Source organism: Brachyhypopomus gauderio, unplaced genomic scaffold (genome assembly GCF_052324685.1).
Source record: "Brachyhypopomus gauderio isolate BG-103 unplaced genomic scaffold, BGAUD_0.2 sc168, whole genome shotgun sequence".
Classification (NCBI taxonomy): Eukaryota; Metazoa; Chordata; class Actinopteri; order Gymnotiformes; family Hypopomidae; genus Brachyhypopomus; species Brachyhypopomus gauderio.
Genome location: NW_027506989.1, coordinates 73,396 through 99,899, shown reverse-complemented (window position 1 = coordinate 99,899; position 26,504 = coordinate 73,396). Strand labels below are relative to the sequence as shown.

The window sequence follows — 26,504 nt, the reverse complement described above, 5'->3', positions numbered from 1 at the left end:
TGTATGTGTCAAATATAATTTTTGTCCATAATTAATCTTGAGCTATACAAAAGGGATGGCAAATGGGGAAAAAACACAACTATGTATGAAATAGGCCATATTAAGGAATAAATATTTTTAATAACCAACATTTACATTCACAGCCCTTCTGCATATAGGACACTCAGACCTCCTGCAGGTGGCCACGGTACAGTGTAGTGTGGTTGAAGGGCAGAGGCCACTGTGTGGTGTATGACGCCTCTCCCTCACCCTGTGCTCTTTGACCAGCCTCTCACTGCCCATGCCAGGCAGGCTGCGGTTCTCCCGCGCCAGCTCAGACTGGCACTCCTGCAGAGATGCCATCAAACGGCCACGCTCCACCTCCACCTTCAGGCCAAGCAGGTGGTAGGGAATCTCACTCTGCACATCCTGCAAGGCAGAAATGAAGCCCTTCAGATCAGAAGCCATGTTATCCACTAATCTGAGATTTCCGATTGAATTTTTCTCAAACGTTTGTAGTGTCAAATGGGAAAACACACAATGTAAATTAAAATATATTTATACCACACAGAAGGAGGATTTCAATTTCAAAACCGACAAAAAAAAGCTCATACTTCTAAAACTGTGAGTCAGGTTACATGAACCTTTAATGTGTTATGAGTCTAACCGTCTTCTGAAAGGGGTCACCTGACCTTCCACTGTTTGTGTAGTTTCCTGACTGTTTCCTGTAGACTCTGCTGTTCCTGCTCAGGCAGAATGTCAGTGAGCTCATCACAAGCCTTCAGAAAAGCGTTGAGAACCCGCTGGTCAAGATGCCCGAAGAACTCCTGCAGAAACACAAGCAACAAAGAAAAAAAAAGCTTTCATCTCCAGGGACTTAGCTCCTGCTGGAGACTGAGGCTGAGTCCAGCTCGGCCCGTTGCCTACTTTACGCTGGCCAGAACAGATGTTATTTTATTTGTACCGTGTGCTTTTTGAGCAGCTCCTCTGGGTTTCCTCTCTCTGTCATGGAGCCTTGGGCCAACTTAAGAACTTTCTCCAGCTCCACACGCGACTCCTCAAAGCGCTTCATCAGGCTACTGTTGGCCTCCATGTGTTTCTTCCACTCGGTCGTCTCTTTTACCATGGCCTTCAGACACACCGTCACATACAGCATTACATATGGCCATAGTAACATGGACACCCCATCTAATTAATTCAGGTGTGTTGGTCACATCAGCTCTATCAGCCACACCCACTGTTAACAGCTGCATAAAATCAAGTACATAGTCATATCAATCAATCAATCAATCAATCAAATTTTATTTATATAGCGCCTTTTACAACAGTTGTTGTCACAAAGCAGCTTTACAAGTGCCGAGTCCTAGCCCCTTAGTGAGCAAGCCATCTTCATACACAAACTGTAGAAAATGTCATATTCAGGATCGCAGTGACTTAGACGGCACCTTTGTCACAAGGATATTTGTGAAATCTTTGCCCTGTCAGGGCTGCCTCACACAATTCTAAGTGCTGTAATTGTGAAATAGAAGCCTTGAGGGGAAACACCAGCACGGCCATGAAGCAGAAAAGCACACAAACTCACGGGGCATGGCTACCAAGGGCTGAAGGGTGCGGCGCAGACAGATCCTCACTACAGGGTAATCACAAAAACGGCAATCCAGAACCTCCTGAAATTAGTTTCCATGGCTGAGCCACTGCCCACAGGCCTGAGGTCACTATGCCTACTGTCATGACCGGGAGGGACACTGGACTCTGGTGCAGTGGACAGATTTTCTCTGCAGTTATGATACAACCTAGCAGACTGCTGGAACCAGCAGCAGCTTTGTGGATGAGGGCTAGGCCCTTTAGAACTCACCAAAGGGTAATGTTAATGCTGCAGCATGTACAGACATTACACTATATAAGAATTCTGAGTTTGGACATGTTCATCAGACTATATAAGAATATTGAGTTTGGACATGTTCATTCCTACTAATCTGCCGCTGTCAGCTCTTTGTGATGTTACTAACCTGTGATGAGGCCTGAAGCTCTCCTACTCTCTTCTGTAGCAGGGATGTGTCCAGGTGCCTCAGAGTTTTACTGCTCTCAAGGGCTTTGATTATAATCTCGTGGTTCTTATCTATCACTGTAAGACATTTTTTACAGCTCTGCTGGTACGTTACCAGCTCCTACAAACAGGACAGAGGACAGAGAGAATAGTAGATCATATATTCTGAAATCAGATCTTAGAACGTAAGCGATGATCTTCTTTTGATTATCTTCATTTCAATGCTGCCCATATTTGTGTGAGTTTGTGTTAAAACATAATTTGACAGAACGCTTCCAGGTCACCTGACACTTCAGTTTGAAGTCTCCCGGACTGTCAGAGTCGCGTGTGCTAGTGATGCGGCTGGCCTTCTCCAGAGCCTGGTAGAACCCTGTGATGTGCTTCTCCATCTCCTCCAGAAGAGGCAGCAAGGCCTGGGAATCCCGCAGCAAGGGCAACACCCTCTCCCTGATCTAGTGCACAGAAAGGCCATTTGGTTCGTTTAACAGCAAAGGGGTGAAGGAGAGAAATGTGACTCTCGGTTCTTTGATGTGACAGAGCCGCTCATTCAGACAGGTGTGGGCAGGCACCTTGCTAAGCTCCTCTTTGATGGTCGCCATGGCAGTCAGCATCTCAGTGACCTCCTCCGGAGGGGTGTCTTTGGTCAGTTGCTGTGCGTGGCGAGTGGCTGCCTTATACACAGCCTCCATTGAGGGTCCTTTATGCTTGATGTCCTGCAGGGGCACCATTTAAGCAAAGGCTGAATTAGCACCCAAAAGCCAATGTTTGTAAGGAAGTAGTTTATTAAAACTCTGTGAATGTATGTATGCACAATTGTACATATTAAGTTCTAGAAAAGTAGTTTCTCTGGATCTGGTATTTATATTACAACATTTCTCCCAAATTCCTAATAAAAAATTGTTATTTCGTGCATTTATTTATAGAACACAGATGTCATACTGAGGGACATCTTGAGGGACATGCCCACTGTCACTCACACACACACACACACACACACACACACACACACACACACACACACACAAACCCTGAGAGCTGCTTCTACACCTCAGAGCCCTGCGCCTTAGCACCAGCCATTATGTTATGTTGTGTTTAGCCAGCTGGCTGCTGTGCTCATTGGTTTGTTTTCTTTATTGCACAATGGAGAATAAACAAATAAACACAAATATGTGTGATGTATGTTTTCCAGCACTTGCATCTCACTCCATCCCTGGTCAAAATAAGAAAACAATGCTGTGTTTTCAGACCTCAAATAATGTAAAGGAAGCAAGTCCATATTCATTTTTAAACAACACAAAACTGATGCTTTGATCCAATCATAATTTAATGGAATAACTCTGATTTTCAGTCACAGCTCTCATGAATCTTGGCATATGCCCTCCACAAAATGTTCGCTCTGGTCACTAAATAAGATCTGGCCCAGGTAGCTGGCTCATATTAATGTAACGAAATCTTAATGTTTGCTTAAAAATAGAAAAAAAAAGTAAGTAGAAGAAGACTGTACAGTGTCATGAATACTGTAATTCACATGATGTGTGTATGGATGTTTACAGAAGTATACAGTAAAATAAAAGCAAGGATGTCTTTACCTCAATGTCTTGAATAAATGTCCTTATGTTCAAGAAGGAAACTTGAACTGGTGCATTCATCCTCTCATTGGACGTTTCCACAAAAATCTTTAAAGCCAACACACTGTCCTCATAGTCTTTCCTTAGCTTGTCCACTTCATCTGCTCGTGCATACTACATTTAAGGAAAACAAGGGCCAGTTAATTTCCTCAAGGAGCCTAGATTTTATTTATCCTCATTATCTTGTGCTCGCATTTTATTAACATATGCCAAATATGAGATGATTCAGATGTGTAAAATGCTGAAGGACGTGGCACCTACATGTTTAACTTTGACAAACAGCTCTCTCCACCTGCCGTTGAGGAGGAGAAGCTGCTGCTTCAGGTCTCTGGACACGGTCTCATCACAGGTCTCGATCAGAAAGTTCCCCGCGTCATTCATGTCCATGTGCTGCTGTATCCAATGTGGAAGGTTCCGGAAGAACTCCTGAACGAGACATCGAGACAACTATATCAAATTCTTTTTTGTCTTGTAGCTATGTGAGAAAAGCCTGGGCATTTGTCACATCTGAACTAAACTTGGCATGTCAAACCTTTAAAAGTGCAGCAACATATACAGTATGGAACTACAAGATTACAAGACAAGGTTTAGAAAAAAACTAAACAAAAACATGCAGAACAAATAACCCGACCCCCATCAAGACAACACCCCCCCCCCCCCCCTCCTCGGGCCAGGTCTCCATGCGTCCACCCCACTCACGCGCTTGTCGCTCTCGGGGTGTACGAGCATGCGCTCGGCGTCCTCCAGCCAGGCCTGCAGGCCGGCCACGGCGCTGCTGTACTTCTCCCAGTTGGAGATCACCTCCTCCAGCATACTACGTACGCTGCGCACCTCCACAGCCAGGTTCCTCCACTGGGCCGTCGCCTCGCTCAGGAACTCGCCCACCCCCTCCCGCTCGCCCGCTGAAAGCACAGAGCGCCGGGGACGTGAGCGCACGCAAGGGGCAAACGCCACGAACGCCGCGTTTCAGCCCCAAAACACGAGATGTTACAACAACAATCTCTAGACGTAACTACACATACTGCTTACAAATGTTCAAGGCTGTCAGTCGTGCAGAAAGTCCATTATGTGACATTTGAGGTTAGTATTACTACAAATGATTACGGCTAGATTTTGGCAGTAGATGTTACAATGTGAGCAAATCAGATACTGAGTGAGTCAGATTCAGTATCCTTTACACTGTTGGATTAAATATTAGTGCACAATCACGGAACGCTGCACACAGACTACGGGTCTAATGGCCTAAATGCTTTCCAGTGCCTGCATGTTTCTACACACACCTCGCCTGGTGCTACTACAGCCTAGAATATGAGACGGACAATTAGGTGCCCAAAGGCAAACAGCCAAACACCACATGATTATTCATCTACTACTGGAGATATGGAAACAGGTCAGACTTCACTGCATTAGTGGTATAGAAGAAACACATACTAGCTCTACCAAACACCTAGGAGCACCACTAAACTCAAGTACTACTACTATAGGCGGAGTGTCATTACCAAACACCTAGTGTACACATATTAGCAATAGTAAACACTCTGGCACTAGCAAATGACCAGTAAAGGAAGCATAACTGTCCAATCGTAGGAGAGGATGAGTGAAGGGGCTGTACCTGAGTTATCCGATTTAATGTAGGTGTCTGCAGCCTGTTTAAGTGTCTGAAACGCGGTCTCGTACTGCTCAAAGAACCTGTGGCCCTCGATGAAGGTCTGTAGGGAAGAGAGGCCTGGTGATGTGTCTGTGGTATGGCCCATTCAAACACAACAGCGACAGTGACCGTCATACAGCACAGCAGTGAGGACTCACAATGTAGTTCTGTAGAAGCAGCTCCACAGAGTCCCGACGGCCATATTTGATGATCCAGGACTTGAGTTTGGACTCGGCCAGGATAAGAAACGCCATGAGACGATACTTGATTTCCCAGAACTCCAGTTTAATTATGTGAACGTGAGATGAAGTGGACACATAATTGAATCTGTGGACAATAATGCTTCGGTTAAAGGACCGAAACAGCTAGCGCCGTGTGGCTAGGGGCAGGGGCGGGTCTGACCTTTCTGCCATGTCCTGGAGCTGTTCGGTGGGGACGGGGACGCCGTTTACTGCTCTGTCCCGGTGTATCTTCTGGAACGTCTGCCTGTGCCCTTCCAAATTCGCCAGCACCTCCTGCAAAAAAGAAAACCGCAGCATTGGTATGTTCAGCGCCCCCCTCTGTCGTTTTGGAGCACATACCCGAATTAACCTGTGATGCAGGATCAGGGGAGATTACGGGAGCTCAGACCGCCAGCATACCTTGTGCTGCTCCAGCTTTCTGTGGACGATGTTGGCCGTCTCCTCGTGGGCCTGCTGGATGGGGATCTCCTCTCTGAGCGCGAGCTCTGCACGATGCAGCCAGGCCCCAATCACTCCCAGTGGCCCCGGCAAAGACTTATCCAGATGGATGTGCCAGTCCAGGAGCTACAGATTAAAAAAACAAAACGTCGATAGCTTTTAAAAGACAGGCGTGCTTCTGGTACAGTGAAAAGCGTTAAGTCCTCTTCCAGCTGACAAGCGCGTACTACACATGGTGCGCTGGCAACCGGGTGGCGTTAGCAGAGCCGTGTGTTCCTCCAGACAAAAGCGCTCCGTGTGCTTCTGTCCTCCGTCCCCATTAATGAGCTGTGAGGGAATGGCCTCTGCACCACTTCACACTCCAGCGCTATTACAGCCCTGCGCGGCACCTGGGTTACTGTTACTGTGGAGACCCGATGTGGTGGGAGGGAGCGTACCCGGACGGACACTTGGTCCCAGGCCTGCTTCACCACCGCCTGGTCCACGGAGAGTTTACCGTCCCTGTGCACGGGCTGCAGGAGAGACTCCACCTGCTTCTTCCTCATCTCATACTGCACACGGAAGCTCTTAAAGGCCTGGAGAATACAGCAGAAGGACATGTCCACATCTTCTCCATTGCGACTGTAATGACGAGTATATTAACAAGAGCGACAGAAACACTGGGTCTGGTCCTAAACTAGTCCAAGACTAGACTTCTCAATGCCGGGGTGTGTGTTTGGAGCGTGTTACCTGGTACTTGTCTGCCGGGCTGCCCTCTCCTCCCTGGGTGCGGAGGACGTCTCTCTCCAGCTGATCCAGCCAGGTCTTCAGCTCACGCAGGACCTTCCGCTCCTCTCTCTGGAAGGGCACAAGTCCCATTCAGTCCTCGTACAAGGCCACCTTGCCAAGCTTCCTGCATCAGCTCAGCTAACATCTACCCAAACCAACAGTAGGCTAACCACAACATGGCCATGCTGGACACAACAGCTGGAAACAGCTCAAAATACTCTAGAACAATAAGAATAGCAACCTGTGACACAATAAAACATCATTCACAGAGTTGCAGAGTACAGGAACATACACATACCTCAAGCATTAGTTCAATATCTTGAGGCTCATACTGTCCAGGGGAGTCAGGCACACAGAGAGACCCAAACACAACACAGTCAAAGACGTTAGCAGCAAGAAGGAGAGAAAGACAGAGAGACGGACAGAGAGACAGAAAAAAATTGCATGGAAAGTCCACTGCAGACAGTGTGCAGGCCACATGCAGCGGAAAGGTGACGTCGGTGCTTACCTGCAGCGTGGGGACAGAGAGGGCAAAGGTCGGGATGGAGCGCGGTAGCAGCTATGAGTGCACATGACAGGTGACACACGGAGACACAGAGTGAGCATGTGAAGCACGTGGTTATGGAGGGACAGGGTTAAAGAAGGAACCGCTACGTCACTGCGAACGGCTGGACGCACGCGGTGAACAAGCACTAGAGCAACGGGGTTAGGTCAGCGGTGTCTAGCCAGTGCGCATGCGTGTAGACGCCAACGGGCATTTGGTGCAGGGCTCGAAGGCAAACCTCCTCTTGCTGGCCATCTGTCTCTGATCGGTGGGGGTCCGGGTAGTGCTTGAGGAACTGCGCCACATAAGTCATGACGGACTTCTCGTCGGGCTTGTCCACGTCCACATCTGCACAAGCACAGAGATGCACGAGCTCTATAGCACGATGGTGGTGGCATCAGCAACAATCACACACTGGGACACAAGCCGCATAATGATGTGGATCAACATAAGAAATAAAGCTGTCTTTTACATAAAGATTGCAGTGCGGTGTCACCCTCAGCCCGTTAAGAGCTGCTGGCAGCCTTAGTAATGCTATTAGGACAGCGTCAGTAATGCTGTCAGGACAGCGTCAGTAATGCTGTCAGGACAGCGTCAGTAATGCTGTCAGGACTGCATCAGTAATGCTATTAGGACAGCGTCAGTAATGCTGTCAGGACAGCGTCAGTAGTGCTGTCAGGACTGCATCAGTAATGCTATTAGGACAGCGTCAGTAATGCTGTCAGGACAGCGTCAGTAGTGCTGTCAGGACAGCGTCAGTAATGCTGTCAGGACAGCATCAGTAATGCTGTCAGGACAGCGTCAGTAGTGCTGTCAGGACAGCGTCAGTAATGCTGTCAGGACAGCGTCAGTAGTGCTGTCAGGACAGCGTCAGTAATGCTGTCAGGACAGCTTCAGTAATGCTGTCAGGACAGCGTCAGTAGTGCTGTCAGGACAGCGTCAGTAATGCTGTCAGGACAGCGTTTTAAATCCGAGGCAAGAATATGTGTTTGCAGCATTTAAAGGCACATATTTAGTAAAGAACATCACAAGGGTAATCAAAAGGTGGAAACATCACAAACCAGACATTTGCTAAAAGACTCATCACGGAAGAGGAGGAAGTGGAGGTACCTTCAGGGTCGAGGAGGCGTGGGATGCCCAGCTGGTTCTCGGCCAGGCTGAAGGCCTCCTCCAGGTTCTCCCTGTTGCTTCTCCTCTTCACCAGCTCCATGTCCACCAGGTCGGGCCGGATGGCGTAAATGACGGAGTGGAAGGCGACCCCGCTGCGCCAGCTAGGCCCGAAGTCCTTCACCTCCACACCCAAGCGCCTTCCAACACAGCACACAACACCCTCTCAGCTTGGGTCTCCCAACATCAGCCACCAGCACAAAGTCTTTCCTGGATTTGTGCTGCCAGCTCTGTGTAAGCTCTGATTTTAAATCCAGATTAAAGAGTATGTAGTTTATTCTGGTTTATATGCAGTTTATGAGGTCTTTCACTTTTGTAAATAAATATTATTATTGCGTTATAATTTTTTTTTATCTGCTTGCAGAGGAGTGCAACATTTGTTGATGGCAGCTGAATACTGTATGACTCTCCCGTTTCTACAGTAACGGTTACTGTAGTGACAGAAGCGTTGCATACTTAGTTGCAGTGCACTGCACCCATTGGAGCAGGGCCCTCTTGGCATTGCCCTGGAACTTGGTGATAACCTTCCTCTTCATGGGCGGACTGGCTGTCTCCGAGCTGGCCATGCTGTCCACGGACGAGGCGCTGGTGGACAGAGCCTGCAACGCTGTCAGGTTACTCGTCAACTCCTCAATCTGCACATGGGATCGGGACAAGTCAGGGCTCATTTGTACACCAGTCACCATTTACAATAAAATGGTGAAATATATAACAATATATAAATCTGAAGAAGATCCCTAATGACTGTACTGCAGTGTACTGTAGTAAAAGATGTAGATATTTACAATTGTAGTGAAATGCACAAAGTATCCAGAGAAACAAGATGTTTTGGGCAGAGGTTCTCCGTCAGCTGTACAAGCAAAACATCCCGTTTCTCCTGTGTACTTTACTGCAGTTGTGACTTCCTTCTTACATTTTTTACTACAGTACGCTGCAGTTACTCTACGGAATATCTCCTTCAGACTCATCTGATCCTTTGTTAGCTGTGCAAGCACAATGCTTTTTAAGTTCTAGGAGATGAAAGAGAAATATAAATATAGACGCACACCTTCTAAAAATAGATTACCTGAAAATAAAGGATAATGGTCCATATTAAGCCCAGGACTATGGATGGCCGTCCGTCAGCAATGTCAGTGGCATTTATATTGACTAGTTTGATCTGGTGGGGGGGAGGGGGAGAAAATCACTGTGACATTTTCCAGTAGACACGGAAAGATGAGTAGACAAGCACGTATACACGTCTGAGCAACATCACTGTTACTAGGAGATATCGCTGTCAGCCGAAGCAAGCCAGGCAAAACCAAACCCGAAAGCGAAGCTCATTCACTGTGCACCAGAGAGCCATGTCCCAAACATTAGCACCAGAGAGCCATGTCCCAAACATTAACACCAGAGAGCCATGTCCCAAACATTAACACCAGAGAACCATGTTCCAAACATTAACACCAGAGAGCCATGTCCCAAACATTAACACCAGAGAGCCATGTTCCAAACATTAACACCAGAGAGCCATGTCCCAAACATTAACACCAGAGAACCATGTTCCAAACATTAACACCAGAGAGCCATGTCCCAAACATTAACACCAGAGAGCCATGTCCCACCTCCAGCTCAGACATGCATGCTGTGCCGTTTTGCTTTCCCGTCTCCTTTTTTAGCACAACAAATGTAATATTTTTCTCTTTGAAGTCAGCTTAGCTGACACTCCAGTGCTTGTCCTGACATGGCTTTAAAGGAAGCCTGTTTTCTGTAATTGCGTGAGGCTAAAGCACTGGGTGTCAGAGAGAACCAGGATGTCTCTCCACAATCAGCACGAGCAAACCACCATGAGCACAGTGAGAGCTACAGCGGCCAATCATACTGACCGGAGATCCTCTGTACAAAGACTGAGGCAAGACATGGCAGGAGAGAGACACAGTAAGACACAGGCTTTACATCTGTGGACAATGACTAAGGGGAAATTTGCTATATTTTTACCTACTGTGCTTGTCATGAGTATTGAAGGCCTTAGTGTAGTCAAAAGGGGGGCACCACGTAAGGTTAAAAATTCTTTATGAATATAAATCTAAAATGTTCGTTTAAATGTAAGATTTCAGATGGGGCCTCTCAGACAGAGACAGGATAAGGTTTTGGGCCTTGTGTTTGGAGAAACGGGACCTTTGTCTCAGGACTGCGGGAAGATCACTTACTCTTCTGCCTTCCAAGAACTTGAGCGCAGTGCCGATATTGGACACCCAGTGGATTCTCTTCAGCTGCCGGCCCTGTTCGCATGGCTGGGGAGGGAGGAGGGGGTAGAGCTTTGATAAGAGCTACAATTAAACAGCCTTTTTCTTTGACTTGCACAGAATCAAATCTGAACCACTGATGTATCTGAAAGCAAACAGCAGATATTACACTCGATTCGCGCTACTGCAGGTCCGCTCACACCTTCAGTCTCGTTATCTGGAGCGATCATCTGCAGATTTGGTGAGACAATGTGTCAGACAGTGTGTGATAATGCGTCACTCACTAATTTCTGCCCAGACAGCACTTCCAGCAAAGCCAGCAGCTTCACCCCATCTTTGATGTCCTCAAAAAGGTCACTGACTTCGAAAGGAGGTTTATGCTTCAGGAAAGAGCACAAAAATAGCAAAAGGATGAAAAACAAAATTGTTGTTTGTGTGTTCATGTGATATCTTTAACTACAATGGCTTTCAGAACAAGTCAGTGTCTCAGCATCACATTAGGAAAACCTAAACACCCTTTTTGCCTTCTGCACAGTGATTATAGGAGGCAACAGTCTGCAGATCTCTAACTGCTGGAGAACAGCTTCTGAAGGCCAACTCCTGGAGCCATGCCAGTGCCTGGTACCATGCCAATCCCATGTAATAAAGTCACTCAGAGTAGACCTTTGAGTTCAGCCCGCACACGTCTAACTAGGTCCTGTTTCTTAGGCACACTTTAATAAGAGTAAAGGTGAGAGGTCAGGCAACCATCTATTATCACAGGTCTTATGACAACCATCTTGAGAATCTTATTGGGTTCTGAGACAGTTTTTAGATCTAAAACACAGCACTCAGAAAATAGGTCATTCAGCATAGCTTAATTGTCTGCATGTAAATCTGTAACAAAGGGGGTCTTTGTCTTTATTAGGAAAGTACAAAAAGCAGCATCTGTGAAACAAAGACAAAATGGGCAGACGCCTCTCAACTGTGTTTTTCATGGTGACAACCAGACGCATGCTCAAGCATCATGGACTGGATTTCATTCTCATTTTTTACTGAGATGCTGCTGCGTCATGCTACACACACACACACACACACACACACACACACACACACACACACACACACACACACACACACACACACGCGCACACACACATGAGCTGTGGCACTCGTAATGTTCATTTTTGGGATTTTGACTGATTCATTCCAACATTATACATATGCATGAAATGCATTTTACTAGCAAGCAAAAATGAGGTTCAAGTTTGAGTTCATTCTTCCCGGTCAAAGGCAAAATCCTTTCTGCCACAACAGGAAATGGAAACAATGAGGAGACAGGTCTGTGCTGAGGCAGCGTCCTGCCCTCTCCATGACGGGCCCAGGTGGACGAGACACCTCCCGCCACACAGAAGAACTATAATACAGCAACCAAACACACTCGGTGCAGAACGTGGATATGCACGTTCCCCCAGGATACGCACCCGTAGCTGGATTCACCATGTTCCTCTGCTTTGAGGATCCGTATGCATGAGGGGTAATCAAGCAGTCTGCAGAGTGCCTAACTGCATTTCCCCAAACTTTTCAGTACTGTGCCTCCATACCAGTGCCAGACCAATTCAGGCAAAGAAAAGGGCTTCTCAACACAATCTGCCCTGACTGGAATACTTAAACCCTGCACATTAGGGCCAGATTATGCTGTCTTTGTGGGAAGCAACATGCCTTGTCACCACAGCAACTAATCAGGAATAAAAATAGGAGCAGTGACAAAGCATAGGCCATCATCAGCTGTGATGTTCTTCACTGGTACACAGTCCTGCTTAGACACTAGTGTGGAAGACCACCATTGTATATCCATATTAATGAGACATTTTTAATAACGTGTCATCTTTAATAACGTGTCATCTATAACAACGTGTCATGCAAATACACAAGATATGAAGCCAAATGCTCGGAGAGCAGACCTCAGAGAGCAGACCTCGGAGAGCTATCCTGCTGAGATGTGTTCCAACCCTTCTTGTCCACCATCTGCATACATGTACTGTCCAAAAGTGCCCACACAAACACTCTCTCTCTCTCTCTCTCTCTCTCTCTCTCTCACACACACACACACACACCCACATACACACACACACACATTCCCACATAGGAAGGTGAGACCACCAAAGGCTACTATCACTTCAACAAGCATGAGTGTAATAATTCTCTCTCAATATAGCATCGGTGCTCAGGTTCACAACAGATATGACACACCATCACTCTCCATTCTACACCAACCCACACAAATCTAATCAATCTAACAACAATGGCCACCATCCTCATACTGGGTCTCAGCATTATTTCAATCTTGTATTATAAGAGCCTGCCCCTGGAGGTGCTATAAGGGCCTTTTAAAACCAACCAGAGTACTGGGAGGCCAGTACAGCCAGAGTACAGGGAGGCCAGCACAGCACTCCTGCAGCACAAGTGCAATATCAACAAGCACTCGTCACGCTGCTCTTCATTCAGACAGAACAATACGGCCCTCAGTCCCTGCTCACAAGATGATGATGATGATGATGATGATGATAATAATAATAATACATATATACATACATTTTTTATTGCAACATGAATATCACAAGACAGCTCAGGTGAAATTTGACACATTTAACTTGAGAAAATCAGACTGTCCACAGATCAACTGAGCTGCACACACCCTCTGATCATGAACAGGGAGCTAATGGAGACAGTGCCAGGCAAAAAGATGAGAGATTTGCTGCGACTTAAATTTCATTAAGTCCGGCGACATGACCGCTGTGGGTTCTAAAAGCTATTTAAAGCAACCATGTTAGCAGTGTAGATCAGAACAAAGGCCCGTGTCATTCGGTCTGTGTTTTGCAGACTTGGCGGTGATGCAACAGATGAGTGAAAACCATTTGGACACATTAGGAGTCTCACCTTGGCCAAATGTGAATTAATCCACTTTGTAAAAGTTCTTTTCTGGACCAACTCTTGTTCATCTGGAAAAGAAGAGAAAACGAGTAATTACAAAAAAACAAAGAATACATGTGCCTATTTTTGCCGTCTTCTTGAGAAGGTGGAAGATCTTCCTGCTTACGTCCTGCCCGGCGCTCATCAAGCTTTAACATAACAGATCTGAAGCACGCGGTGACTTTACACATGAGCAGTAAAGGAAGCTGGTCTAGCTCATCCATCTGACATTATACAGTACTGGAGGAGTGATTCCACAGCACAGCAGAAACTCAACTGATGTGGCATGGATGACAGTGCTGATGCTGACACTGAGCAAGCAAAATCACATCAGCATTACAAACCACTGTGAGACAGTACGAAGGAAACATTATTGCGATCACATGTATAAACGGGGCTCGTCACTGAGGACTGGAGCTCACACTTAATCGTCTGCACTGAATACGTGAAGCTTGTACCAGAACGAAAACAACATTTCACATGAATCCAGCAAACCTTCACCTACAGAGCACTGGTACTGAAGCAGCACAGGTTCACACAGCTGACGTTAAACACAATGGCAGAGGACACCGGCCTGGGTTCACACAGCTCACGATAAACACACTGGCAGAGGGCACAGGCCTGGGTTCACACAGCTCATGTTAAACACACTGGCAGAGGACACAGGCCTGGGTTCACACAGCTGACATTAAACACACTGGCAGAGGACACAGGCCTGGGTTCGCATGCATGCAACCACTGCAGCACTGGGGGCTCTGTTTCCCAAGCATCCTTGCAACACACAACATCCTGTAGCAGAAAGGCACGCACAGCTTCATCTCCAGCTCGCCGGGGTCACGTTTGACAAAACCCATGCGCACTCCATCTGCAACCTCGGCTAGTGCCCACGTGCAGAGCGGGACCTGCTGTAAGTCAGGACGGCAGCAGGACAGCTGAGCCACCGAACGGTAATTACCTCTCTCTGGAAGAGGATCTCAGCTGGCCAGCAGTGTCTAGTGAGGCCTGTGACCCAGTGCTGTGTCACTGCATATCTCGCTCATACATCTGCTTCACCTACATACGGCACAGCACACACTACATATGAGTCCAGGCTGCCGGACTCACTCCCACACGAGTCCGTGAGGACGAGACGCCAGTGACCCACTTACCACGCAGATACTGAAAGAATCCAGTCACCAGGTTCAGAGATGTGGTCTTTTTCATGGCTATGTCCTTAAACTGAGCCATTCTACCGAGCAGCTGGTCCTGTCTCCTTCCCAGTGGCGGTCAGCGCACACGCATGTGTGTGTGTCTGTGTGTGTGGAGATGTCATCCAAAAAGGAAACGCAGGGAGTTGAAATAAAATCCTTTTTTTATTCAGGAAGCAAAACAGAGCAGGCGGCGTTGTTTTTCCCCAGAGCGGCTTTCCCACAGCAAACACCTCCCTCTCACTCCTCTTCTCTCTTCCCGGCCCTTCCACTTCTCTTCTTTCTCTCCCTCCGTTTCTCTCTCCCCCTTTCACCTGCGTACGCCCCTCTGCCTCATAAAGGCTGGTTTACGAGGCGGGGGTTGGTCCCTGTCGTCGTCGAGGCTGGAGAAGAGCCATGCTACTGTGGATGTGCACAACCCCCGCTACTCAGCTCTGCCTCCAGCACCATCCGCGGCATCCCAACATCTACAGCACCGCTCCTCCAATCAGCACGCAGGGAGCTGTGATGTCACAGGGTGGCTGGTATTATCCTGGTTTAGGGGAGGAGGGAGCACTCCTGTGCTGCACAGCGTATATTATCCACCAGGCCACTGTACCAAGCGAAGCCGGGCCCCAGTCCTCGAGAGGCTTTGCCAATAAACGCTCTTTCTTTTCCTCTCATGAGCATGAGGTTGGTGAGGGTGTGCTGATACACAAAATCCCCATGCACATAAGAAACAGTGAGCCTCGACCAAAACAAATTCACGTCATCCACTGATATTCACATAAAGCTACTGGCTGAGAAGTGAGCCAAAACCATCCCGTACAAATTCACACACACATTATTGGCAGCAGCTGAAACAGGCATCAAGGAAAAGAGCTGCAATGCTCTGGTAGATCTATGCAAAGTACCCCAATCGAAGTTCTGAATCATTAATGATGTAGCGCATTGCTAAGCGCGGGCCACCTGCTGCACTGCTGTCAGCCCTCGTCCTGAGGGCCTCTACACTCACTCATCGTCTCCCCCTGACAGCCTCCTAACGGCAGTGAAATCTTAGCCCACCTTGGCCGTGTGCTAAACCGCCGTGGCCGTGATGCTAGCAGGGATACGCCCAGAATGAATTATGGCTTGAACTTGAAAGCACGCATTGTTTTTCAAAGTATGGTTAATTTAATTGTGCTTAATGTAATCTCATGTTCTGTGTCTGGGTTGTGTGGTACTGTAAAGTCCACTGCCTGCGTGCTTGAAGTACTTAACTCTCAGGGAGCCTTCTGTACTCTGACCTAATACAGAACACTAACAGAAAAACACACAGTAGCAAAGCACTTTAGCTCAGATGAAGTAATGTTGATCTTTGTTGTTACATATATATCAAGATAAAAACTGACTGCTGTAGGAGGAACGGTATATGTTCAGTATTAGCTGTCACGTGTCCATCAATATCGATCAAAACCACTGTACAACTCAGACAGCATATCCTTCTTCTTCCCTCATGACTAATCTAAACCTGTGACAATAACCTGCAACTGCAGGCAGATTTGATGGCTTTCCATTCTTCAGAAATAAACACCTTTCTCTTTGACTGCCGTCAAGGAAGAGGGTGAATACTTGTAGGGCTGAACGATTAATTGCATTTGCGATAATCTCGCGATATTTTAAAACGCGATTCTCTAATTGCACAGGCTGCAATTTAAACTGGTCACGTGACTTGGGAGCGAGCCGAGCCGGGGACGAACGGAGAAAACCCGAGCAGGAGGCAGGGAGGTGGAGAAGTGAAGTTAACACAGCGCACTTTAACTTGTTGCACAATGGCTTCAGGCTCGACAGAAGCTGACACAACTGAAAGTCTAATACCAAAGAGGGGCAGCACATCAGTTGTGTGAAATTACTTTGGCTTTAAAAAAGATGCTGCTCAACGTCAGGTACCCTGCAAAACGTGCCTTGCTACTGTTGCTACGACGCGAGGTAACACTACAAACCTTCAGCATTTAAAAAAAACACCACAAAGCCTCGTATGATATTTGTAAGGCTAAAATGCCAACGACCAGTTGCATCTTCAAATACGCAAAAGTGTTTGTCTGCGCTTATACAGTATGCGGTGAGCAGCGAAATTCCATAAAATCACGCATATAGGCGCAATAAGATTTAAAGCGCGGATGAATCGCAAAAGCGCGCATAGCTTGACCGCGGTCCAGCAGACAGGGTTCACTGACCGAACCGTTTGAAAGTGTAACTCCTTATGGATATAATTGGAAGCGGCACGCTGAAATAACTCGGGCAGTAACGGAGTTCATAGTGAAAGACATGATGTCCGTTAATATAGTAAACAAGCCCGGCTTCATGGCTTTGTTAAACACACTGGATAAAATGCCCTCACGCACATATTTTAGCCAAGTTGCTATACCTGCAGGGCTGCCAACTCTCACGCATTGAGCGTCTTAGACTAAAAAGTTACTAGTTCGCTCTGGCGTAAACCACAGGCGATCGATCGATCGCGATATAATAATAATACATTTTGTCCATTTTATACCGCCCCGATAACAACAAATTACGTTCGCCACCCACTCCAGGTTCAAGTCTCACTTCAAGCGATCTTGAAAAGTTGGCAACCCTGTATCTGAGCTGTATAAAAAATGCCGAAACAGAGTTTCCTGAAAACTGGAAAAAAAATTGCGATTTTAAATTGCAATCGCAATTTATAGATAAAAAATTGCAATTAGATTATTTTCCAAAATCGTTCAGCCCTAGTGAATAGGAGGTTTTTTTTCATGAACAGGAACAGAAATGTAGGAATACTCAGTATTCACTATTGAGTGAATATGCAGAGTCTTAACACCACTGAGAGGGAACAATGGCTGAACAAAGCACACCCTACTATCACACCCTACTATCACACCCTACTATCACACCCTACTATCACACCCTACTATCACACCCTACTATCAAACCATACTGTTATACCTTTCTATCAAACCCTACTGTCAAACCCTTCTATCAAACCTTACTGTCACACCCTACTATCACACCCTATTATCACACCATATAATCACACCATATAATCACACCATATAATCACACCCTACTATCACACCCTACTATCACACCCTACTATCAAACCATACTGTTATACCTTTCTATCAAACCCTACTGTCAAACCCTTCTATCAAACCTTGCTGTCACACCCTACTATCACACCCTATTATCACACCATATAATCACACCATATAATCACACCATATAATCACACCCTACTATCACACCCTACTATCACACCCTACTATCACACCCTACTGAACACTTATACAAGACTTATACAAGTAATACACAGCAGTGTCCCAGTGGCCCTCAAACATAAGGTTGTTTCCTCATGGGTAAGATTTCTTTACAGTAAAATTGATCATAAAAATTCTTAGTGAATCCAATCGTATTACAACCAGTGCCAAATGACTTTAATACCATATCCAACAAATCCATTCCACTTACAAACACAGCAACGGTGATGCGGATCAGGACCACGTGTTTAATGAAATGATGTGCCCCTAATCATTTGAGATTCACAGGGGTCCACCTGCCACTTAATATAAACCAGTGACAGGTACTCGGCTTGGCAGCAGGTCAGGTGTGTTATACTGACTGTAGCAGCTCTCATTAAAGGCAGCACAGAGAAATCTGGAGCTCCATCCACCCGGGGCCCTTGTAACGGCCAAGATCTGTTACTGCCCCCTCCTGGGTGCCCCAGTTCCAACACCCTGATGCTGCTGCCATGACCTGCACGCTATTAACTGCGCTAAATGATTTTAAGGTTTTCCATGAAGAGACACCAAAGGCCTGGCATTTCACCTCCTAAATTAACACAGAAACATTGTAGATGGCAATTGTAGAAACACTGCCATCTAGTGTTTGATAGAAAAAGTGACAAAAGGTGCCTCAGAACGTCATGTTTAATTATGTAAGTCTATATACTGTAATCTGCTACATGTTTATAGTAGTCAAAACTACTGTCAAAATAGTTATTAGTACAATCACAATTGAAGTAAAATATTTTTTTAGGTGAGCAATCAAACAACTAACGTAGGTAGTGTGTAGTGTAACCAGTTCTGTCCAGTAATTACCCAGTGAAGCATTCACAACAGGCATTAGTCAGTATCAGACAAGACACTGAGTCTTAGGCTTAGGAAAGACTGAGTGTTTGGCAGGGTGCTGATGGTCTCTTGGGTCTGAGATAACATCACAGTCAGCTCTGCCTTTAGAGCTCCTGCCTACCACTCCTGCCTCTGTGAGTACCTTCTCCCTGCTGTATGTACAGTACAATCAATGCGTACTGATCCACCATCTCGGACCATGAACATCTACTCTGTGGTTACGGCCTAACAAATTCATTATCCCTCGCACGTCTACGATCACTTAGCTGAAAACAAGCACTGCAAAGAGCATTTCTGTGTTCCTAACACCAGAACAACAACCGGGTTGATAGGCAGATGGTGTGCGATGTTAGGTACATGAATGGCACGCGATTTCAACCACAGACTCTTAAATGGATGATGGCAGCCACCACCTTGGAGGAAACCACATGGCAGCTCGTGTCTGAGACCAACTGCAGCGCTAACCACAGCTCTGTTTCACAGTACTAACGTATCGCCTTTATTTAGGACCTTTCTACCATGGCAACGGGATTTTCCTGCGTGACGCGTGAAGCGTTCTCCTTCCTCTTTACCTTCAATGTGCCTTTCTCCTTGAAAGGTCTAATATCATACAAATACATATAAGAAAACAAACGCTAGTATCCTCCCACGTAGTGCTGATCACCTCCTATCGGTCCACAAAACCAAGGAATAAAACATGTGAAATTTGGGGAATGCAGATGCTAAATATTAAAATTGCATTCTGGATGCAACCTTGATTCATTTTTACCACTGTGACAAAACTAGCTGCAAACATTACTTCCTTCCTGGTGTGTATGAATACTCAGTTCCTCCCTACACATTATTCACAGTTATACTTTGACTGTGCGGATTACAGACACTCAAGAATCTCCCTGCTGGTGAGAGCTACATATTAGACCAACGTGCAGGCTACCGTGCACCCGTCCTGCACCACACTGGCCCACTAGAGACCCAGTCCTGCATACATGGAATCGGGGCTTGTTAAAACAGGCAGGATGCTGTTCTGGTCTGTGTTTGCAGACATCATTGCACCAAAGCCCAAATTTCAGAGATCTCCAATTCATCTCAGTGCAGGTTCTTATGTAGGCTGCTTACATTGTTGTCAAAACAATCAACTGTTGTGGATCTATAACTGCAGACTGTAATTACTAACACTTTCCAGACCTTTTGTCATACAGCTTCAGAAGAGGTCAAGTTAACCACCACCCCACAACCCCCGCACTACATCACTGGCAGTAAAAAATATTTCAGAGTAAAAGCGGACACATCCTTTCTCTCCGGGCCTGTTCAAAAAGACCGACAGTTATACTATGGCCTGATGCCTTTCATCATCTGCAACCCACTGTAACACATCATCTTTTAGTCAGTCACTAGGTCACTTTGCTCTCCAGAATGCCTCTAATCCCCTGGTGAGCTGGAATCAGACGCCCAGAACGTTCTCCTCTCCATTTTACACCCAACAACACGACCTGTCTATATGAACGCCAGTGCAGGACCGGCTCAGAGGTGCCTGAGGCAGACGATGAGCACAAACACACACATCAGTCCTGGATCTGTGAGCGTTGGAGGAGGAGAGGGGGTCCTATCGATTTGTTCATTTCCCAAGGACAGAAAGGGTATCAGTGTCTGTCTCTCGCTACACATCCATTGATAAAGGGGCATCTCCCGAGGCTGTCTAGAGTGCCTCCCAGCAAATCTTTGAAACTAATATGAATATAAACAGATCCATATGCGTTGCTTTTGTGATCATCACTAAAAATGTAGAGGTGCATTGTCTTTTCAGAATGCAATATTGGCTGTATGATCAGTTGGGATATTTCAGTTGGGGTATGGCCATGTGTGTTGGGGGTATAATCAGTTGGGGTATGGTTATATGTGTTCGGGGTATAATGAGTTGGGGTATGGTCAAGTGTGTTGGGGTATAATGAGTTGGTTATGTATTATCAGGTTATCATGTGTGTTTGGTGGTTGGTCACCTGTGTTGGTGTATAATCTGTTGGTCACATGTGTGGTATGGTTCAAACTGCATGAGCGATGTTTTGCTCTTAAAAGCAGGTGGTGAGTGTAAAACATACATCAACATGAACAGCACCTGAATGAATGAATGAATGAATGAATGTGCGATTTATATAGCGCCTTACCAAATTCCCAAGGCGCTTTTTACAGATTAACACAGGTACAAGTCACAGACAACCAATCACACACACACCGGCGAGAAGTGGCAGCCAATTGCGCACAGCGTACTCTCTACCGGAAGCCACAGCCCCCTGGGGGACTGAATGGGGTGCAGGAAGGGGAGAGAGGACAGACCCTAGTGGCAGAGCACCATCCAACACTGTGCATACAAGCACACACACACACGCACGCACACAGACACTACTTTTTATTGAACATAGAGACACAGACACACACTAAGGGAGAATTTTTCAGGGACTGTCAATTTACCTAACCTCCATATTTTTGGACTGTGGGAGGAAACCGGAGATCCCGGAGGAAACCCACGCAGACACAGGGAGAACATGGAAACTCCACTCAGATAGGGACTTGAACCCAAGACCCCAGTGCTGAGAGGCAAATGTGCTGACCACCAAGCCACCTGCATGAAAAACGTCACTTTCTTCTCCCAGGAGACACTTTCTCCTCTCTCACACTCCCTCTCTCTTTCTTTCTATATATAAAACAAGGAAATTAATGCAATGAAGTGACCACAAGCATACAATGGATCATTACGAGCCCTCTGTTTTAACACTGTGACAATACTGTGACAATAGTCCTTCTAGATAGAAATGCCAGATCATCAAAGGAAGCTTGAGCAACACAGATTGGTCAAAGTTTGGTTCTCCTTGGTAACAAAAGTGCCTGATGAAAACCTTAAATAATACTTCCTTAAAGAAGAGTGTGACTCACACTTCAGAACGCTACACTCAATGGAGAAAATGAAAGTGTGTAATGAATGAACACTGCTCCTTCTGTTGACCATCTTCATTCAGCTGCAATCAGAATGAGATTTTCTTTGTAAAACAGATCTACCTGGGACTGGCTGTGCCTTGTTGCTTTATCACTATGGCTTAATCCGCCACTTCTAATCGAATAATTCACATATTTCGCAGGAAGGTTATGGGTTTCTGCCAAGATTCATCTTTCAGAATAGCAGGAATGAGACCAGTGTCCTCGTAACCTGATAAGATCCCTTAACCTGGCTGTGCTAAGGCCTTATGGGGAGATATTCCCCTATGATACCCTGGCCGTTCCTACAGCAATGCAGCACAGCCAGCAACACTCTGTCTAGACATCGGACCGGACACGGCCCGTTCTGGCAGGGATCATTACAGTCAAAGAAAACCCAGAAAGAATGAAACGACCACAAATTGCATAATGCTAATTGGTCCACAGAGTTCACTGAATACTAACAATATTAGAATTTTGGGATGAACCGTTTCTTTAAACATTCAGCTGAGAGTTAAATCTCAGTATCCCTGCAGCAATCTTCCCTACCTAAACTAAAATTTGCTCATGTTTACCTTCTTGATTCTAGATTTATTCAAAGGAAAGATTCTACAATCACAGTTAGCATCTACAATATTGCTGTGGCAATATATTCACAGTATGGCTGAATGAGTAGAGAAATATTAGTTTGAGCGGTCCTTTTTGCACTGAATTCTTTAAGGCACCTGTGCTATAACACACAGCGTCTGTATCCTGTGGCTGGGGAGGAACAAGCATTTGGCAAATTCCAGGCTAGACTGAATCAGCAGAATCTCTACGCTGACCAACCGATTCAGGGCTGAGTCACAAGACATAGAGAACATTTAACTCTATTTTATTGAATTATCAAGTATGCATATGTGCACAAACACACGTTCAATTGTGTACGTACATACATATTCCTATGCATATACTATATAGCATTTCAAAAGAGAACAAAAGAGGTTGCAGATTCATTCAAGGCATTCATCAGTAGCACTGGCGAGGGACATCTCAATCAAACTCTGATTATCTTCACACACGCAAGGAAGGACACATGCATGTAAGTAATTCAAGGGATTGTCTGATCAACAGCTTGCTCAGAAGTTTGCACTGCACGATCATGGAGGAGGAGCAGCCTTGCTTCTGGTTTGCTCTCCCGACTGAAAATGCTACTGAGTTTAGGCAGCGGACGCTTAAGCAGCATCACTTACCCTGCAGTCTCTGCATCACGTTCATGATGTCCTTGCTGGACCTTCCGAAAGGGCTGCGAGAGGCCATGGCTCCGTACTGCACCGCAGGGCTACAGCTCTGTGGGGTCTGATCTCTCAAGCAGTCAGCAAAGCGGCTGCTGCACTACTTTCTTAGAAGGGCATCCCCACTCAACCTTCCTGCAGTTTGCAGATGCTTGCTTGTTCTCTCTCTCTCACTCTCACTCTCTCTCTCTCTCTCTCTCTCTCTCTCTCTCTCTCTCAGTCTAGGAACTTGATTTGCTGCTGCAACGGATCCAATAAGAGGGCAGGTTTCTTTTAGGGGCCTGGCTGTGTGGATGCTTCACCGTCAAATCACAAGCCTTCTTCCTTTTACTGTCCATAGATCAAGAACGGGGGAAGTAATCTGCATACGACTTTCAATGCACAAGACAGAATGGCACAGAATACATATTAGTTGAGTAATAGGTCATATTATAGTCTGCAGCCACTGATCAAAATTGAATGATATAGATCTTTAAAATAATGCACATTATATACAAAATATACAAATGAAAAATATATGTTGTTGGCCATACAGCCAACATTAAGAATTTCATCAGTCAAATGCATGATAAATTTGTCAGTCAAAAGATCTTTCCTTTGTTTGTTTAGAAAATATCTGCTGTCCTCGTTACAAACATGAAAGAATAAAGTACTTACATAAACATACGCAAACATAACTCCAGGAATTTAATTGCCTGTGTACCATTTCATTATTACCAGCAGCAGGTTAAATCGGAGAGCTTGTTCAAATTATAGTTAAACAGCCTTCATGTGGTAAGATACTTCAGATAAAGCGAGTCAGCATTAATAATTAGGGTACTAGCTAGCTAGACTGCGCTGGAGTAGACAAACTATACTCTAAGCAACCTAACTTTCGATTTTTGGAGAAATGTCATTAGGCAATTTCGCCCCTATTTCGAAACTAATAACAATCATTAATCATTCTTTAAAAGTTTTAAGCTCGCTCCCTCGTTCGCCTGGAGAAACCTCTGTTACTTGTGTTGCCTATGGAAACGATAAAAATGGTGTTGCAAATTTGCCGTCTTTCCGTCCTTTATCGCCACCTAGCGATGAATAAATCTGACACCATCATCTATGTACAGTAAATAGATCAGTTAGAATACTGTACATTCTAACCTATCGCAGGTCTACATTCTATGCGTCAACGCTAGCATATCGCAACGTAGTAACATTTTAGGTTAAAAAAAACACTTCACAGTTTTGAAAATGTAGTCTTTCTTTTATCATCTATACATGTGTTTATGTTTTTATTGTTTTCTAGGATATATTTTACAGGAGAAAATTGTGTGACTCATAAATGTGTGTAGATTTATATAGATTTTATGTTTATTGAATATCAAAGTATGTCATTAAGACTGACTGTAAAATGTAAGTCGAAATTTCATAGAGCTCATTTATTTATGCCCTGCAATATTTTGGAAAATAAAATATCAATAAGATATTTTTAAAGATGTTGCACATAGAAAAACAATGAATTAACCTATAATATTTCTTTAGGTCCAAATGGATACAAATAAATACTGTAAGAGTTAATTCACAATACCAAGTGTTAATTCAAATAGAAAGAAAATGATTTATCCCCCAACAAGGAGCAGAAGTGGAAATAACCCGTATTGTGTGGTTTTAAATCCAGTAGTGAAAGGTTATCACATGGGCCCTCTCAGTTTCTCATGGATACTTTATGGAACATCAACAGGAATCACTGTGGTTTCACAGAGAGAAAGGCTGAGGTTTTCCAAACATGCTTCTGTTTCCAAACTCCAGGTGACAGGCTAGAATCTACTCATCTTTCACGCAGCTCAAACACAGTTCACTACAGAGAAGCTACCAGCTACTGAGAAGATGCGATTTATCACAACATTCATTACAACATGCACCAGGCATAGAGCCATTGCATTGTGTCCAATGAAACAAAGGAAATGATGCAAAAGGAAGCAGGTTTGTTCCTCTGGATTTCTGTCCCACACAGATAAGACATGGGTTGGCTAGTTTTATAAATAGAGAGCCAGGAAGCATGACAGCAAAGTTTCCGTTTTGAGGGGAGAAAGAACCCACCTCCCTGGGAGTGACTGTAGAGGGGTTCTGGAGCTCTGGACTCTCGGATCTGACCACATGTGATTTGTTTTATTATTCATATATGATATGGCTGCAAATGAAAATGATGGCATCTTGGAAATACTAAAAACATTTGATATTGGTAAGACCCTGATCATATTTAAGTACCATCCTGAAAAGATCCACTTTTAAATGCTAACTAATAAATGCAATATCTTGTATATCTTGTTGTATATCAAGTTTTTACTTCTAACAATGTTCATCAAATTAATTCATGTGCTACCATTTTTATTTCACCAGAGGAACTGACCCTGGCCTTCTGCTTATCAATGCTAGTCGGTCTTCTGATTGGAATCCTGATTTTCATCTTCCTTACATGGATGTCTAGACGGAGATCCTCAGTAAGGATTACCACACATCCAGATCAACAGGCAAGAGCAAACAGGTCAGGCAACACCCATGCTCAGCTGAGCCTCTACAGGACTAACGGCTTCAACCTCAGCAGCGATGGTGCGGACAGAGCTGCGTTGAACCTTCACAGGCAGACATCTGTCGACCCTAACGAACTGCTTGGCCGGAGCCCCAGCTTCCAAGCATCCACCTTCCGGCCACCAAAGAAGAAGGATGGTGGTGAGACAAGGGACGAGAACCAGGGAGCGCTTCTTGACAGCTCCGGCAGCACCAGCCCCACTGTGGCGGATATGAACCAGTCAGAGTCGTTTTGGTTAGGGAAGGGCAGTCTGAGAGGCTTCCTCCCCACACTGAGTCCTCCACCTGCCTATGACAGTGTCATTCATGTTTTTCAAACTCACACCTGATTCTGCCATGTGATGAGAATGTGTGGGCATTTAAGAAGGAAGTTCGATGTGCTCCATTGTTTTGTGGATGTTTGTAGCCGGTGACTGAAAAGGAGGACTATGGAATTGTGCTCAAGTGCAAAAGGGCTGTTTATACTTCCATCTTGCTACTTCCAACTTGCTGTGTAGATCTTTGACTTGTAGCCATGTGAGGAAAATGCAGCAGTCAGTATACACAATTGTAAATATTCTGTTGTGTGTAAATGTAATTTAAAAATTTAGGTTAAAATATATAAACAGTAAATTGGTGCAAAGAAATCTGTACACAAAACGCATTGGCGCATGACAGATTAAACAGTAATAAATGTATTATTACATGTACTGATGCTTATACATTTTTACACAAATTATTAAAGTAGCCTCTCTGTGGTGAACCTGAGG

At 45.3% G+C, this 26,504-nt stretch overlaps 2 protein-coding genes across 10 annotated transcripts in view; one reads left to right on the top strand and one right to left on the bottom strand.

The window, feature by feature from the left end:
* Window positions 1-23,498, bottom strand: part of LOC143501301 (nesprin-1-like) — an 80,546-nt gene extending 57,048 nt beyond the window's left edge. For 6 of the 9 annotated variants that reach the window (XM_076994957.1, XM_076994960.1, XM_076994961.1 and 3 more), the window contains exons 1-24: window positions 14,787-15,248; window positions 13,606-13,667; window positions 10,971-11,066; window positions 10,651-10,734; window positions 9,528-9,620; window positions 8,918-9,096; window positions 8,405-8,601; window positions 7,533-7,642; window positions 7,049-7,081; window positions 6,712-6,819; window positions 6,420-6,557; window positions 5,944-6,108; window positions 5,705-5,817; window positions 5,461-5,629; window positions 5,267-5,363; window positions 4,354-4,556; window positions 3,916-4,080; window positions 3,616-3,768; window positions 2,596-2,739; window positions 2,311-2,478; window positions 1,989-2,147; window positions 944-1,108; window positions 672-806; window positions 250-408 (exon numbers count right to left, since the gene is read on the bottom strand). In XM_076994957.1, coding sequence (XP_076851072.1) covers window positions 250-408; window positions 672-806; window positions 944-1,108; window positions 1,989-2,147; window positions 2,311-2,478; window positions 2,596-2,739; window positions 3,616-3,768; window positions 3,916-4,080; window positions 4,354-4,556; window positions 5,267-5,363; window positions 5,461-5,629; window positions 5,705-5,817; window positions 5,944-6,108; window positions 6,420-6,557; window positions 6,712-6,819; window positions 7,049-7,081; window positions 7,533-7,642; window positions 8,405-8,601; window positions 8,918-9,096; window positions 9,528-9,620; window positions 10,651-10,734; window positions 10,971-11,066; window positions 13,606-13,667; window positions 14,787-14,865 — 3,174 coding nt within the window. In that variant the 5' untranslated portion in view covers window positions 14,866-15,248. Of the gene's footprint in view, window positions 1-249; window positions 409-671; window positions 807-943; window positions 1,109-1,988; window positions 2,148-2,310; window positions 2,479-2,595; window positions 2,740-3,615; window positions 3,769-3,915; window positions 4,081-4,353; window positions 4,557-5,266; window positions 5,364-5,460; window positions 5,630-5,704; window positions 5,818-5,943; window positions 6,109-6,419; window positions 6,558-6,711; window positions 6,820-7,048; window positions 7,082-7,532; window positions 7,643-8,404; window positions 8,602-8,917; window positions 9,097-9,527; window positions 9,621-10,650; window positions 10,735-10,970; window positions 11,067-13,605; window positions 13,668-14,786; window positions 15,249-23,148 lie in introns of those variants that run through there. The other 3 variants (XM_076994958.1, XM_076994964.1, XM_076994959.1) reach the window with 2 other exon arrangements.
* A 1,769-nt stretch (window positions 23,499-25,267) lies between these two features.
* On the top strand, window positions 25,268-26,497 carry LOC143501293 (myc target protein 1 homolog). The gene is made up of 2 exons (XM_076994939.1): window positions 25,268-25,408; window positions 25,567-26,497. Exons 1-2 carry the CDS (start codon window positions 25,354-25,356, stop codon window positions 26,082-26,084), a joined length of 573 nt encoding a protein of 190 aa, XP_076851054.1. The 5' UTR covers window positions 25,268-25,353; the 3' UTR covers window positions 26,085-26,497.
* The last annotated feature ends 7 nt before the right edge of the window (window positions 26,498-26,504 follow it).

Coding starts and splice junctions, on each gene's coding strand:
- LOC143501293 (XM_076994939.1), top strand. CDS start 25,354: ATGGCTGCAAATGAAAATGATGGCATCTTGGAAATACTAAAAACATTT. Junction 25,409..25,566: donor ACTAAAAACATTTGATATTG/GTAAGACCCTGA, acceptor TTATTTCACCAG/AGGAACTGACCCTGGCCTTC.